The 13,073-nt window shown below is 34.9% G+C and overlaps 1 protein-coding gene across 1 annotated transcript in view; it reads left to right on the plus strand.

The window, feature by feature from the left end:
* Positions 1–13,073, plus strand: part of TTC27 (tetratricopeptide repeat domain 27) — a 227,793-nt gene that overhangs the window by 184,004 nt on the left and 30,716 nt on the right. The window contains exon 16 of the mRNA XM_007476051.2: positions 5,713–5,878. Coding sequence (XP_007476113.2) covers positions 5,713–5,878 — 166 coding nt within the window. The remainder of the gene's footprint in view (positions 1–5,712; positions 5,879–13,073) is intronic.

Below are 13,073 nucleotides of genomic sequence, written 5' to 3' on the forward strand. Positions count from 1 at the left end.
CTATTTTTTCCCTTCTCCTCCCTTCCTCCCTTAGTCCCAATTCTCTTTTACAGAGATCAATCATGGCTAAGCACTGTGCTCAAATTGGAGGTGATAATTACCCTTCAAATTGAACTCTATTCTTTGAATGGTTTTAAACTTGGCATTATAAATATTTTCTGGCTCCTAGCTCAAAAAGAAAGAAAGAAAATCATATACTTGGTAGAAACACTGAGGAACTAGAAAGCACCCTCATATTATAGAATTAAAAATTCAAATTAGAGTAAAGATTTTTATATGAATGTTCCCAAAGATGGTTTTGGTTTGAAGAGGAATTCATTGAAAGGAAATTGGATCTTTTTTCTTATCTTCCAGATAATGTCAATAGACTTTAATAATCTTGATTACAACTGTTTACCTTTTTTTTAAAACCTCTGGTTATATACTTAGAAAGTCTAACATAAGAGTGCTCAACTTTCTTGGGATTATTTATTTTATTTCTTTTTTAAAAATTAAATTTATTTTCTCTTATTCCTATCCCATCCCACCTTTTCAGGAAAAAAAAATAATTGTAACAAGTCTGCCTCTCATGCAAAACAAACTCCCACTCTGGCTATGTCCAAAAAGTATCTTTCTCTTTCTACACTGAGTCTATTTATGAACTCTCTGTCAGGAGATGGGTAACATGTTTCTTGATTGCTCTTCTTGAATCATGTTGGTCTTTGCTTTGATCAGAGTTCCAAAGTCTTTCATAGTTGTGATTCACTTCACTTAAAACATTAAGCACTGGGAATACAGAGGCCAAAAAAAAAGTCTGTCATCAAGAAACTTATGTTCCACTGGGGAATGTTGCACATAAATAGAACAATAAAGTTAAGGGAGTTAGAGGAGACCTAGAGATTTAACAAAGGGAGAGATCAGGGAAGAACTGTAGGGAGTAGCTTTTGAACTTGGTCTTGCAGGAAGGTAAACCAGTTTGGCTGTAATAGGGAATGCATGAAGGAGAATAAAATAAGTCAGAAAAGGCAGGATGGAATGATATAGGGAAGGTTTTTAAATGCCAGAGTTTATATGGCATTTTGTACTTACTATGCAGCATAGCATAATGCTGCACATTAGGAGACATCACTAAGACACAGCTCTAGTCTGCTATGAACTAAAAATCTGGCGGATGGATGAATGAATATACTAGTGTATAGGGAATATGAGAGAGAGAAACAGTGTTGCTGTGATTAAACAGAGTGCTTATTTCATGGGTCTGAGAAACAGGAAAATTTTCATGGAGTACACATAGTGTTCCTCTAGAGACCTTCTAGAAATGGGGAGATTTCCAGGAATTAGAAAGAGTGGAACAACTCCTGAGACTGATATCAGCCAGTTTTGCTGGAGATTACTACAATATGTAAGGTTGTTAGAAATAAGACTGAAAAGGAAGCCAGATTACAAAGGGCCTTGAATAGGAGGCTAAGGAGTTTGATCTTTATGTAGTCAATCCTGGGGAGCCATCAATGGTTTTTGAAGAGGGCAGTGTATTCATATTCATATTCATATTCATATCATAGTATTCATATTATGACAGTGGTGGGTAAGAAAGATTCAAGAGACTGGAGTCAGGGAAAGAAGTTAGAAAGCTACTAGGATATCTAGGTGAGATGTAATTTAGGTCCCTAATTTAGTACTATAATGGTAGCAGAGGGGAGGGAAAAGGGAAAATGGATTTAAAAGATCTGTGCCATGCATATGCTGCAGAGCAGACCCAAATAACAGATCCTCTCCTTCCAATGCACCAGTGGAATTTTTGGAATGGCAAGGTGCAGAGACCCGCTGCCATGCCCTCTAGCTTTATAATCAGTGAGGCACCAGACTAGGTGTGCATTTATGATGGTGGTGGTGGGAAACTTGCTGCTACAAATTTGTGCTCCCTTGACTTGGTCAGCAAATGATGGGGTCTACTGTGCTTACTGATTTTTCCATAGAGATCCCCTTGTGGGCTTTTGGGTGATGGTGATGGAGTGGCTGCTGACTAGTGATCTGCATTTAAATCAGGGGGGCTGAGGAAGTCCCAAACTGTAAGGAAGTTAAGTAAGTCACCATTCTGTATATACTGGAGATGATTTCATCTTATTTTGAAAACATCTGTGCTATTCTGTGGCATATTCCTAACTCAGAAAAACAAGATAGATATAAAAACATGATCCATCCACCCCTCCCCCAACCCCCACCCTGGCCTTCTTTGTCTTGCTTAACCAGTGACCAATTTCAAGGGTTTTTTTCCCTTCCTCTCACCAGCCTGCAAAATGGGCAGACCAACTACCAGGCCCTCCCCTTCCCCAACCCAGGCCACTCTTAGCTGGTCCTGACTGTACCCCATAGGTCCCACTCCCAAAGCGTACCTTTGCTAGAGGCATCCTGGAGTTCATTTCCTTCCAATCTTGCCATTTGCCCAGCCAAGTACTTCCTGACCTTTCTATCTGCCTTGAACAGAGTTCTCCTTTATGGATCATCTTTGAGAGGAGAAACTCTTGTTTATTTATTTGTATCCCTAGCACAATGCTCATCCATAGGAAGTTTCTTCATTCTATTCTAAGGACAAGTCAAATGGTATCATTTATAATGGGGAAATACACAACTGAGGAGTCAAGATCCTTGGGTTTTAGCCAACTGTGTGACCTTGGACAAAGTCTACAAATCCCTGTAAACCTCATTTTCTTCATCCTCAAAATAGCTGCAAAACCTATGCCCTAAGATATATAATTGTTAGCTGTTATTCCTCCGCCACTTTCCCCTAGGAGTACTTGTTACCAGTCAATACTTTCCTGATTTTTGTGACTATAAGTGGTGCTTTGCCTAAGGTTTTGATAGATGTCCTAAATTTGTTTGTATATGAAAAATAGAACTCTATTAACATAGCAATGTTACCTGATATTATACGTGAAGATAATAGATAGGAGGCAGATTTTTAAATAAATAAATTGCCTAGGTAGAATTTTGTGCCTTTCTCGCTTACTTTTGAGTCACGGCTTTATCTTTCTTTGGCTTTTGATTGGAATGCTCATTCTAACTCACTGAGGATTCCCTTTTAAGACTAATTCTGTACTTGGGACTGATACATTGCTGGACAGTTCTGCTAAGCATCAAAAGACCTTTCCAATGCTTTGTACAACATCAAAGTCCCCTTGCCCGCTTTTCAAAGCCACCAACTATAATAGAAATGAAAGAATATTACAGGCTTCTTTACATATCCTATTGAGATAAATTCCCCCTGGTGTTTGCTCTTCTTTTCCATGCAATCCAAGAACACATAAGAACCATATAAGGTATCACTATTTTGAAAGCACAAAAGCCCCAATGGCCCATCCCACTTTTCCCCACCAAGGATCAGAAGTAAACTTCTGCCTTTAAAGAGAAAAAACAGCTTCCTTTCCAGAAGACATTTTTGAATAGCAGCTATGTAGGTGTTGGTTCAGGTTTAAGTATAATAATTTCTTAGCAGTAGCTAAAACTTTTACAAGTTTTCGAAATTTATTTTTCTTATAAAATGTATATTGCTCTTACCATAAGCCATTTTCAACAAAATATAAACATGATTTTCTAAACTCATTTAAAGTGGTTTCATCATAGCTAGTAAATCAAATTGAACCAAGTCTGTAGTGTGTTCCATTAACTTGCTAAAGCCTGACTTTTTTTCAGCTGAGAAATAACTTAGATGAAAATCTAGGGGTCCAGTTTGAATTGAAATGGAATTTAATTTTTTTTCCTTTTAAAAAATAGATATAATTAAAAAAACCCTCGTTTTATTATTCATATTACAGCTCACATACCTTCTAGTAGTTTTAGGGTTGACTTTTGTATAGCCATAGAAAGCTGGGTAGTACAGTGGATAGAGGGCACATCCTAGAGTTAGGGAGACTTGAGTTCAAATCTAGCCTTTTAAAAATTGGTTCTGTGACTTTGGACAAGCCAATTAACCTTTGTCTGCCTCAATTTCCTCAACTGTAAAATGGTGTTATTAATAGCATTTATCTTCCAGCGTTATTATGAGAATCAAGTGAGATTATAGTTGTAAAATGCTTATCAGCACACTCCCCGGCACATAGTAGGCACTTAATAAATATTTGTTTCTTTTCTTCTTTCATGGTCCATATATATATATGCTGCTTTGTTTATACTTGATAAGTTTTGTGTTAATATATGTCTTAATGTGATTCTTTATATTCAGAAGAACAAATCTAATCCCTTTTCCACACTGCAATCCTTTAAATACTTGAAGATAGTTATCATATCTCCTCAGGCCCATTTCACTTTGCAAATTTTCTCTTTTTGAAGATAAACATTCTTAATTGTTTCAAACAATCCATACATAGCTTGATCTTCAGCATATTGATTTCTTTCCTAAAATTTTAACAATTTTATTAATAATTTCAATAAAACTATAAGTGTCATAATTATAATATTTGCAATTGAAAGAGATTTCAGAGAGGTAGCCTGTGCCCTAGACCGGAATCTGAATTGAAAATGATCTTGACTGACTAGAACATTCAACCGAACCTAACGTGATGAAATTTAATTACATTTGAGGTAAAAAACAACGCTACCAAGTACAAGTTGGGGAGGCACAGCTCTTAACAATTCTTCTGTGAAAGGTTGGAAGGTTTTAATGAGGTGCAAACTCAATCCAGCTAAAGAGAATTAGGTGGCTGCATTAGGCTTTGGGAATCGATCATTCCTTGGACCTGTTTAGACCATAACCAGAAATTGGCAAATATTTAGGAAGGAATTTGATCAGCTAGAGATGATTATGTCATTGATACAACTAGCAATGTGTATCTTCAAGAAGAGAAGATTTGGAGGGTGAGATGGGACAGAGGATAGAAGATAGTGGGCTCTTCTTCAGGGGAGTTCTTCAATCAAAGAATGAATGACTTTGTTGGATTAGGTGCCTTTTGAGGTTCCTTCAAATTCTAAGACTGAATAAAAGCTATAGATTTTTTAAAAAGTAATTTAACAGCAACTTACTGAATTATCAACTTGTTTACTATTTTACTTTCCAGCAGTTTTCCAACTTACTCTCTACTACTGCCAATCTGTATCCCAGGTTTGAGAATTTCAAACTCATATACAAATGGCTTTTGAAATACTCATTGTTCAAGGTCATGTGAGCTTTTATCCAAAGTTGTTAGCAGGTCTAGGGTAATCTTAATTTACTGAATTCTTTTTATATACAGAGTCAGGATTCATTTTATTGTACTAGAATCTACAAATCTTTATTATGTAAAGCTAGCTTTTCTTTTTAAATACACAGGGTGATCCAAAAGTTCTAATGGCTTAAAAATGCCACAAGGCTTTTGGAACATTTTATATAATAAATTTAGCATGGAATTTTCCAAACTGTCTTATATGACTGGATCCTTATGGGATTTTTGCAGTTCTCTTCTGTGCATTTAAAAAACACTTGTCTCCTTCTTTTTTCTTCTTTTCTTTATCTTTCTAGCTATCCTATTTCCTCTTTCTCTTTTACTCTTCAACTTAAAAACAAAAACAAACCAAAAAAACCTCACTCTTCTAATAAATATATGTAGTCAAGGAAAAGAAAAAAGTTTTACTTTCATACGTTTGAAAAATGTATATTTTATTCTGAATCTTGAAATTTTTACTCATTTTAATTAATATCATATCGGTATATATTATTATATTTATATCTATATATCACTTTCCTTATTTCATCTTTCACAGAATCAAAGCTTTTCGAACACTGCAGGAAGCTCTTAAATGTAATTATGAACACTGGCAAATCTGGGAAAACTATATACTCACCAGTACTGATGTTGGTGAATTTTCAGAAGCCATTAAAGCTTATCATCGACTCATGGATTTACGAGATAAATACAAAGATGTTCAGGTGAGAGAAGAAAAATTGTCTTATTCCATTTTGCCTTTGAAACTGATCCTTAAATATATAATATAATGTAATATGTAATAATATAATGGAATAGAAAGTAACACTTTAATATATTATATAATATAATATAACAAAATATACATGATAAAATAATATAACATTCTTTTAAATTTTATTTAGATGAGAAAATGTTTATATTTCATAAAGGAAAAGTTAAAAAATAATTCTTCTAGAGGAATTTTCCAAATTAAGAGGGTCCCCCCCACCCCTGCACTATAATGCCAGCTATTTTTTTTTTTAGCAATAATAAACTTGGAATTTTATCTCTATTTTGTGCAAGTCTCTGAATCAGTGTTTTGAAAATGATATGTATTCAGTTATGATACAGAATGGAATTCAAGGTTTATTGGAGATCTCTAACTAGACTGTTGCAGAGGAATCTGTGGTAAAAAAGAAAGAATGCTAAACTGAAAGTCAGGAGATCTGAGCACTATTCCAAGCTCTCTGGAAGTTTCTTATGATGTGGCTATAGATAAGTTACTTATTTATCACTCTAAGTCTTAGTTTCTGAATCTGTCAAATCCAGATAGTAAATTTTGCATTGCTTAACATGGGATAGCTAGGTTGCCCAGTGGATCAAAGTGCTGGACCGTAAGTCTGGAAGACTCATCTTTAAAGTTCAAATCTGGCCTCAGACACTTACTGCTATGTAATCCTGGGCAAGTCATTTAAACCCATTTGCCTTAGTTTTTTCATCTGTATAATGAGCTGGAGAATGAAATGGCAGACCACTTTAGTATCTCTCCCAAGAAAATCCCAGGTAGGGTTATAAAGAGTCAGATTATAATCACCTGAATGACTGAACAACAATATTGCTTACTTTCCACATCTGTTGTGAGAAAAACTCTAAATAAATGCAAAATATATTTGTGAGGGACTGCTATAACAGAGCAGAGTCATAAAATGATAAAGAGTTCAAAAGAGACCTGAGAGACCACAATGAGTAATTCCTTCATTTTGCAGTGAACAAACTGAAGTCCAGTGATGAAGTGATTTGGCCAAGGTCACATAGGTAGTGAGTGGTAAAGCCAGGACTAGAGTCCATGATTCCTGATTTGTATTCCAGTATTTTAAGTTGTTTTTTTTTTAAACTTCTATTCCTAACCAGTTGAGTAGTATCTGGAATGCCCTTTGAAATTTTCCTTCCCTTCATGTGCCAATCTGCTTGGTAGAAAGCGTAGAGTGTCTCCTGAGAGTTTTTAATGCCAATGAAATCATAGGTCAGGTCCAAACAAAAGCAACATCTGGGGACATTGTGGTTTGAGTTGGTAGCTTTGAATACAAATTGCAATTTTGTCTTTAACATGGATGTCTAAATGGGCTAGTAGTTCACTAATAATTCAGTCACTCGTTAGAAAGACATTTCTTTTGATTAATCAGTATCATATTGAAGTATTTTTTACTTATAACTAGTGAATTAGTAAATTACATATATTTAGAAAACAATGAACTCAGAGAAATATAAAAGGAGCATGGAAAAAATACTCTCCAATATGATCTATGATAATACCTTTCTTCCTAAATTGTCTGTATTTGTTTCCATCATTACCCAAGTTCAGCTTAACTTGGCTGATCTTAAAACCAGTGATTGTGACCCATACACACAGTTTTTCCTTTTAGACTACTCACTTTGGAAATCCTGAAAATGAAAGGAATGATTAATAAAATTGAAAGTAAAAACAAATAAACCATTGAAATAATAAATAAAATTGGAGCTGTTTTCTGAAAAAGCCAATGAAATAAACCATTGGTTATTTTGGTTTGAAAAAATTAAGAAAAAAACCAAATTACCAGTATCAGAAATGAAAAGGGAAAATTCACTACCAATGAAGAGTAAACTAAAACCATTATTAGGAGCTATTTTGTCCAATTATCTGCCAATAAATCTGACAATCTAAGTGAAATGATGAATATTTACAAAAATATAAATTGCCCAGGTTAAGAGAAGAGGAAATAAAAATACTTAAATAACTCCATCTTTGAAAAAAAGAAATAAAATAAGCCATCAGTGAGCTCCCTAGGAAAAAAAACTTAGGACCAAATTGATTTATAAGTGAATTTTACCAAACATTTAAAGAGCCATTGATTCCAATTGTATGCAAACTGTTTGGAAAAACAGGCAAAGAAGCCCTACCAAATTCTTTTTATGACACACATGTGGTGCTAATACTTAACCAGGAAGAGTGAAAACAGAGAAAGAAAACTATAGGCCAATTTCCCTAATTAATATTGATTTAAAAATTTAAATAAAATACCAGCAAAGAGATTATAGCAATATATCACAAAGATCAGATGTTATGACTAGTTGGGATTTATATCAGGAATGTAGGACAGGTTCAGTATTAGAAAAATTAGGAACATAATTGAAAATATTCATAACCCAAACCATAAAAATCATATGATTATCTCAATAGATGCAGAAAACAGCCTTTGACACAACACTACACAATTTTCTATTAAAAACACTAGAGTAAATGGGGCTTTCCTTAAAATGATAGTATTTATCTAAAACTATCAGTAAGCATTATTTATAATGGGGGTAGGATAGAAGCTTTTCCCAGTAAGATTAAAGGTGAAGCAAGGATGCTTGTTATCACCACCATTATTCAATATTGAGAGGAGGAGAGAAGAGAGAATTTGGAACTCAAAATTTTAAATGAACATTAAAAATTGTTTTTACATGTAATTGGAAAAAATTAAATAAAAGGGCTAGTAACTTTGGCTGTAATAGATAGGACTGCTTTGGCTTTTAGAAGTTTCCAAAGCTTTCTTTAAGGTCTGTGGTTCTTCTAAAAATGTCTACTTTTTGTCAAGAGATGACACTGAAAACTATCTCCTGTAGTTACTGATACTGAGTCATACAGTCCTAAAGAGTATGCATTATCAGACAGAAATGTGACACTCTGTGCCCTGCTAAGTCAGCTGAGGGCAGCTTCTCCTGTCTTTTAGCTTTTTTCCTTCCTGAGAGGAACAGAAAATAGGAATCTTCTGAACCTTTCTGTGTAGTGTCTCTCTGGTTGCCTTGGAAACTGCTTCCCTATATTTTCCAGTTAGTTTAACCTGAACAGGCTGATTATTATATATTATATATAGTCTTTATATCTCTATATATTATATATGGTCCTTACTGTTGACACAAGTTTAGGGTTTTTTTGCGTCTTCTGACTACATTAATTTTCCATAGCGTTTCCTGAAGATTACTAATGATTGGCTAAACTGCCTTTCTGACCCTTTAGGGAATCCTGTTGTAGGATCACTTGAGCATCAATCATGTTCATCATATTTTGGGAGATAATTTGTTTACAAAGATCATAAAAGCTGGGTCTAGGGTTTCTCTGCCCTGCAATAAAATAATCTATGTAATTATGCGACTACAAGTCAGGAACAGCTGTATTTTTTTTCTTTTTAAAAAAATTTTAATTTATTTTTAAAAGTCATTAAAATTTTTTGAGTTCCAAATTCTTTTCCTTCTCCCCTTTAACCCCCACATTGAAAAGGCAAGCAATATGATAGCAATTATACAAATGGGCTCATGCAAAATATTTCTATATGTCCATGTTTCCCCAAAAGAATAAACAATAAAAAGCAAGAAACATAAAGAAAGTGAAAAAGAATGCTTCAGTCTGCATTCAGAGTCCATCAGTTCTCTTTCAGGAGGTGGATAATGTTTTTCATTAAAGGCCTTTGTAATTTTCTTGACTAGAGAAGCTAAGTCTTAAATTTAAAAAAAAATTATTTCATCATTTTTCTCAAATTAAAAAACTTTAAATTGATTAAAAAATGTTTTTGAATTCCAAATTCTCTTCCTCCTTGCTTCCTCTCTGTCATCCCTTGAGAAGACAGGCAATATTATATCAAATGTAATACATTTTAAATCCTGCAAAACATTTCCAAATTAGCTATGTTATAAAATAAAACACACACACAAAAGAAAAGAAGGAAAATGAAGAATGTGAAAAAAGTATGCTTCAGTGTATGTCATTCCTCTCCCTAGAAGTAGATAGTATTTTTTGTCATGGATCCTTTGTAATTGTCTTGAATTCTTATGTGGCTCAGAGTAATTATATCTTTCACAGTTGATCTTTATTACAATATTGCTGTTAGAGTGTTCAGTATTCTCCTGGTTCTGCTCACTTCACTTTGTATCAGTTTATAAGACTTCTCAGGTTTTTCTAAAACCATCTCCATCTCCTTCATCATTTCTTAAAACTTAATGGTATTCCATCCCAATCATATGCCAAAACTTGTTAAACTGTAATGGATAATTTTAGCTTTGTGACCTAAATTATATTATTGGTTGCCATAGATATCCCAAATAATAAAATGAAAATACCCAAGGCAGTCTGAAATTTTATGGTTATTTAATTAATATAGTGGAAAGAAATTAAGAAGAAGGGAGAAGGAAAGGGTGTAGGATTTTCTTCCACCTGGCTTATACCGGGTGGGAAGATTAGGGGATCTAGAAAGTAAAGGTTTGGAGTGTGAAAGAGGAAGGAATCAGCCTGAACTCCAAGAGGGCTCAGCCAAGATCCCTGAACCTAAATTAGCTCAAGGGAAAACTCACCGCCAAAACCCAGACAAATAGCTGCCACCATGCCAAGATGTCGGAACACTTAGCACACTGCCAGCCAGAGATGCCTCTCTAGGAAGAGAGACCAAAGAGAGCAAGTGACTTGCCCTATATAGACAGTTTTATATCACTTTCCTGCATCTCATCTGTACCAATGTTAGCTTAGCTTGACTTAGGACAGCCCAGGGGTCTGTCCGCTGTTTCTGCCCATGCCTATTGAAGGCCATCTTCTCAAATACTTAATCCTTGAGTATGGTGCAGATATTCCTGACCTTGTTAAACTAAGTAGGTTGGAGAAATGTAGAGTTCCCAAGACTTGATTCTGTTAAACCAAGTATCTCCATTGTTACTAATCAGGAGATAGCTAAATCAGATCTTCTAAAGTACAGTCTGAGTAGGGTGGAGTCGTTTTAAAATTCACATAGCCATTTCCCAATTATTGGGCAGCCCCTTCAATTTCCAATTCTTTGTCACACAAAAAGAGCTGCCATAAATATTTTTGTATATATAGATGCTTTTTTCTTTTCTGTGATGCTTATGGATGCAGATCTAGTAGTTAAATTGATGTATTAAAAGCCGTGCACAATTTGTAGCCCTTTGGACATAGTTCTAAATTGTTCTTCAGAATAGTTGGGCCATTTTACAACTCCACCAACAAACAGTGTGTTAGTGTCCCTATTTTTCTAAATCCCTTCCAGAATTATGATTTTCCTTTTCTGCCAAGTTAACCAATTGATAGATATAAGATGATATATCAGAATTGTTTTAATTTGCATTTCTGTAATCAATAGTGATTTAGAGCATTTTTTCACATGACTATTGATAGTTTTGATTTCTTCTGAAAACTGCCTATTCATAAACTTTTGGCCATTTGTCAATTGGAGAATGTTGTTGTTGTTTTAACAACAACCATTACCTTCTGTCTTAGAACTGATACTGTGTATTGGTTCTAAGGCAGAAGAACAGTAAGGTCCAGGCAGTGGGGGTTAAGTGACATGCCCAGGGTCACCCGGCTAGGAAGTATCTGAGGTCAAATCTGAACCCTAAACCTCCTGTTTACAGGCCTCTTTCAGCTACCTAGCTGTCCCACATGACTCTTATTTTTTGACAAATTTATTTAGTTCCCTACATATTTGAGAAGCGAGACATTTATCAGAAAATTTTGCTATAAAACATTTTCTCCAGGCCCCAAGCAGATGTATTGGGAAGTAACCTGCATGTCAGAGCCTGAGGTGTGGTTTAATTGGACTAACATGAAAATTACTAGGCCAAGAAGGAACTGATTGTATGTACTTAGCCTTTTGTAGTACTTAGCATAGAGGCTGGCACAGAATAAGCATCTAACATATGCTTGTTATTTTTAAAAGCAAGAATTTAGAAAAGAAGAGAATGAGAGAGAACAAAGAAAGTAGGAGGCAAAGAGAGTGAGAAAAAAATTAGACTTTTCCACTTACTTTTGATATGCTTTTTCAGTTATTCTTTTCTATCTAGCACCCTGTTCTCCCTCTCCTTATATCCCTTAAGCTTATTGGCATTGCTCTGACTGATAAGATTCTGTTGAATTTAAATTTGGCCTATATCTCTCAAAAATACACCATCTTATGTATTTCACAACTTGTAGCCATTTTAAATAACTTTATAAATAACTAAAAAATAACTTTAAACTTTGGTAAAAGTTATGAATTATGGGGCAGGTTGGTAGCAAAGTGGATAGAGCACTGGGCTTGGTGTCAGGAAGACCTAACTTCAGATCTGTTCTTAGACAGTTTCTAGCTCTTTGAGCTTGGGCAAATCACTTAACTGCTGTTTGCCCCAGTTTCCTCATATGTAAAATGGGGATAATAATAACATCTGCTTCTTAAGGTAGTTGTGAGGATCAACTGAGATAATAATTATAACTCACTTAGCATAGAGCCTGTCACAATGCTATCCTCTATAAATGTTAGCTATTATTATTATTGTTATTAAAAGAGTCACTGAATACTGATATTAAGCAAGACATAAAACAGTGACATTTTGCCAAAGCTGTTTGCCAGTGTCTTATAGGAAGCCCTGAACAGAGTTCAATGGAAGAGGAGTTTCCTATTGATGAGGTTTTCCATATGGTCCTGTTCACAAATGGTATTATGCTAATGGTATCAGCACTACAAAGGTTCTTGAATAAGATCTTCAAGTGAGGTCAGTGTAATTATCTACAGGGAAAAAATCCAGTAGGTGAAGAATGCATATTGGCCAGAGTACAACATGTAATTAGACGTACCATTAGTCCCTCCATCTTGGACAAGAGATGAAAAATGAGCTTGGCCCATGTCCAGGAGTGAGGAAGAAATTGGATTGGATGCATTTAGGAAATAATACAATGCATTAAATAATCTCAAGGTGCCCACTGTTGAAAAATCCAATCATTTAAACACCAGTACTCTTGTGATTGTATGTGACTTCCAATCATGGTACATCCTGATCGCAGTCACACCAGCAAGGGACCCATTGGAAACAGGAGAGGTGTGTAGTGTGGGCTATAACGCAATGCCGCAGGATCATAGCTTCACCGTTACTCTCCCCTGT

Source organism: Monodelphis domestica, chromosome 1, assembly GCF_027887165.1.
Source record: "Monodelphis domestica isolate mMonDom1 chromosome 1, mMonDom1.pri, whole genome shotgun sequence".
Classification (NCBI taxonomy): Eukaryota; Metazoa; Chordata; class Mammalia; order Didelphimorphia; family Didelphidae; genus Monodelphis; species Monodelphis domestica.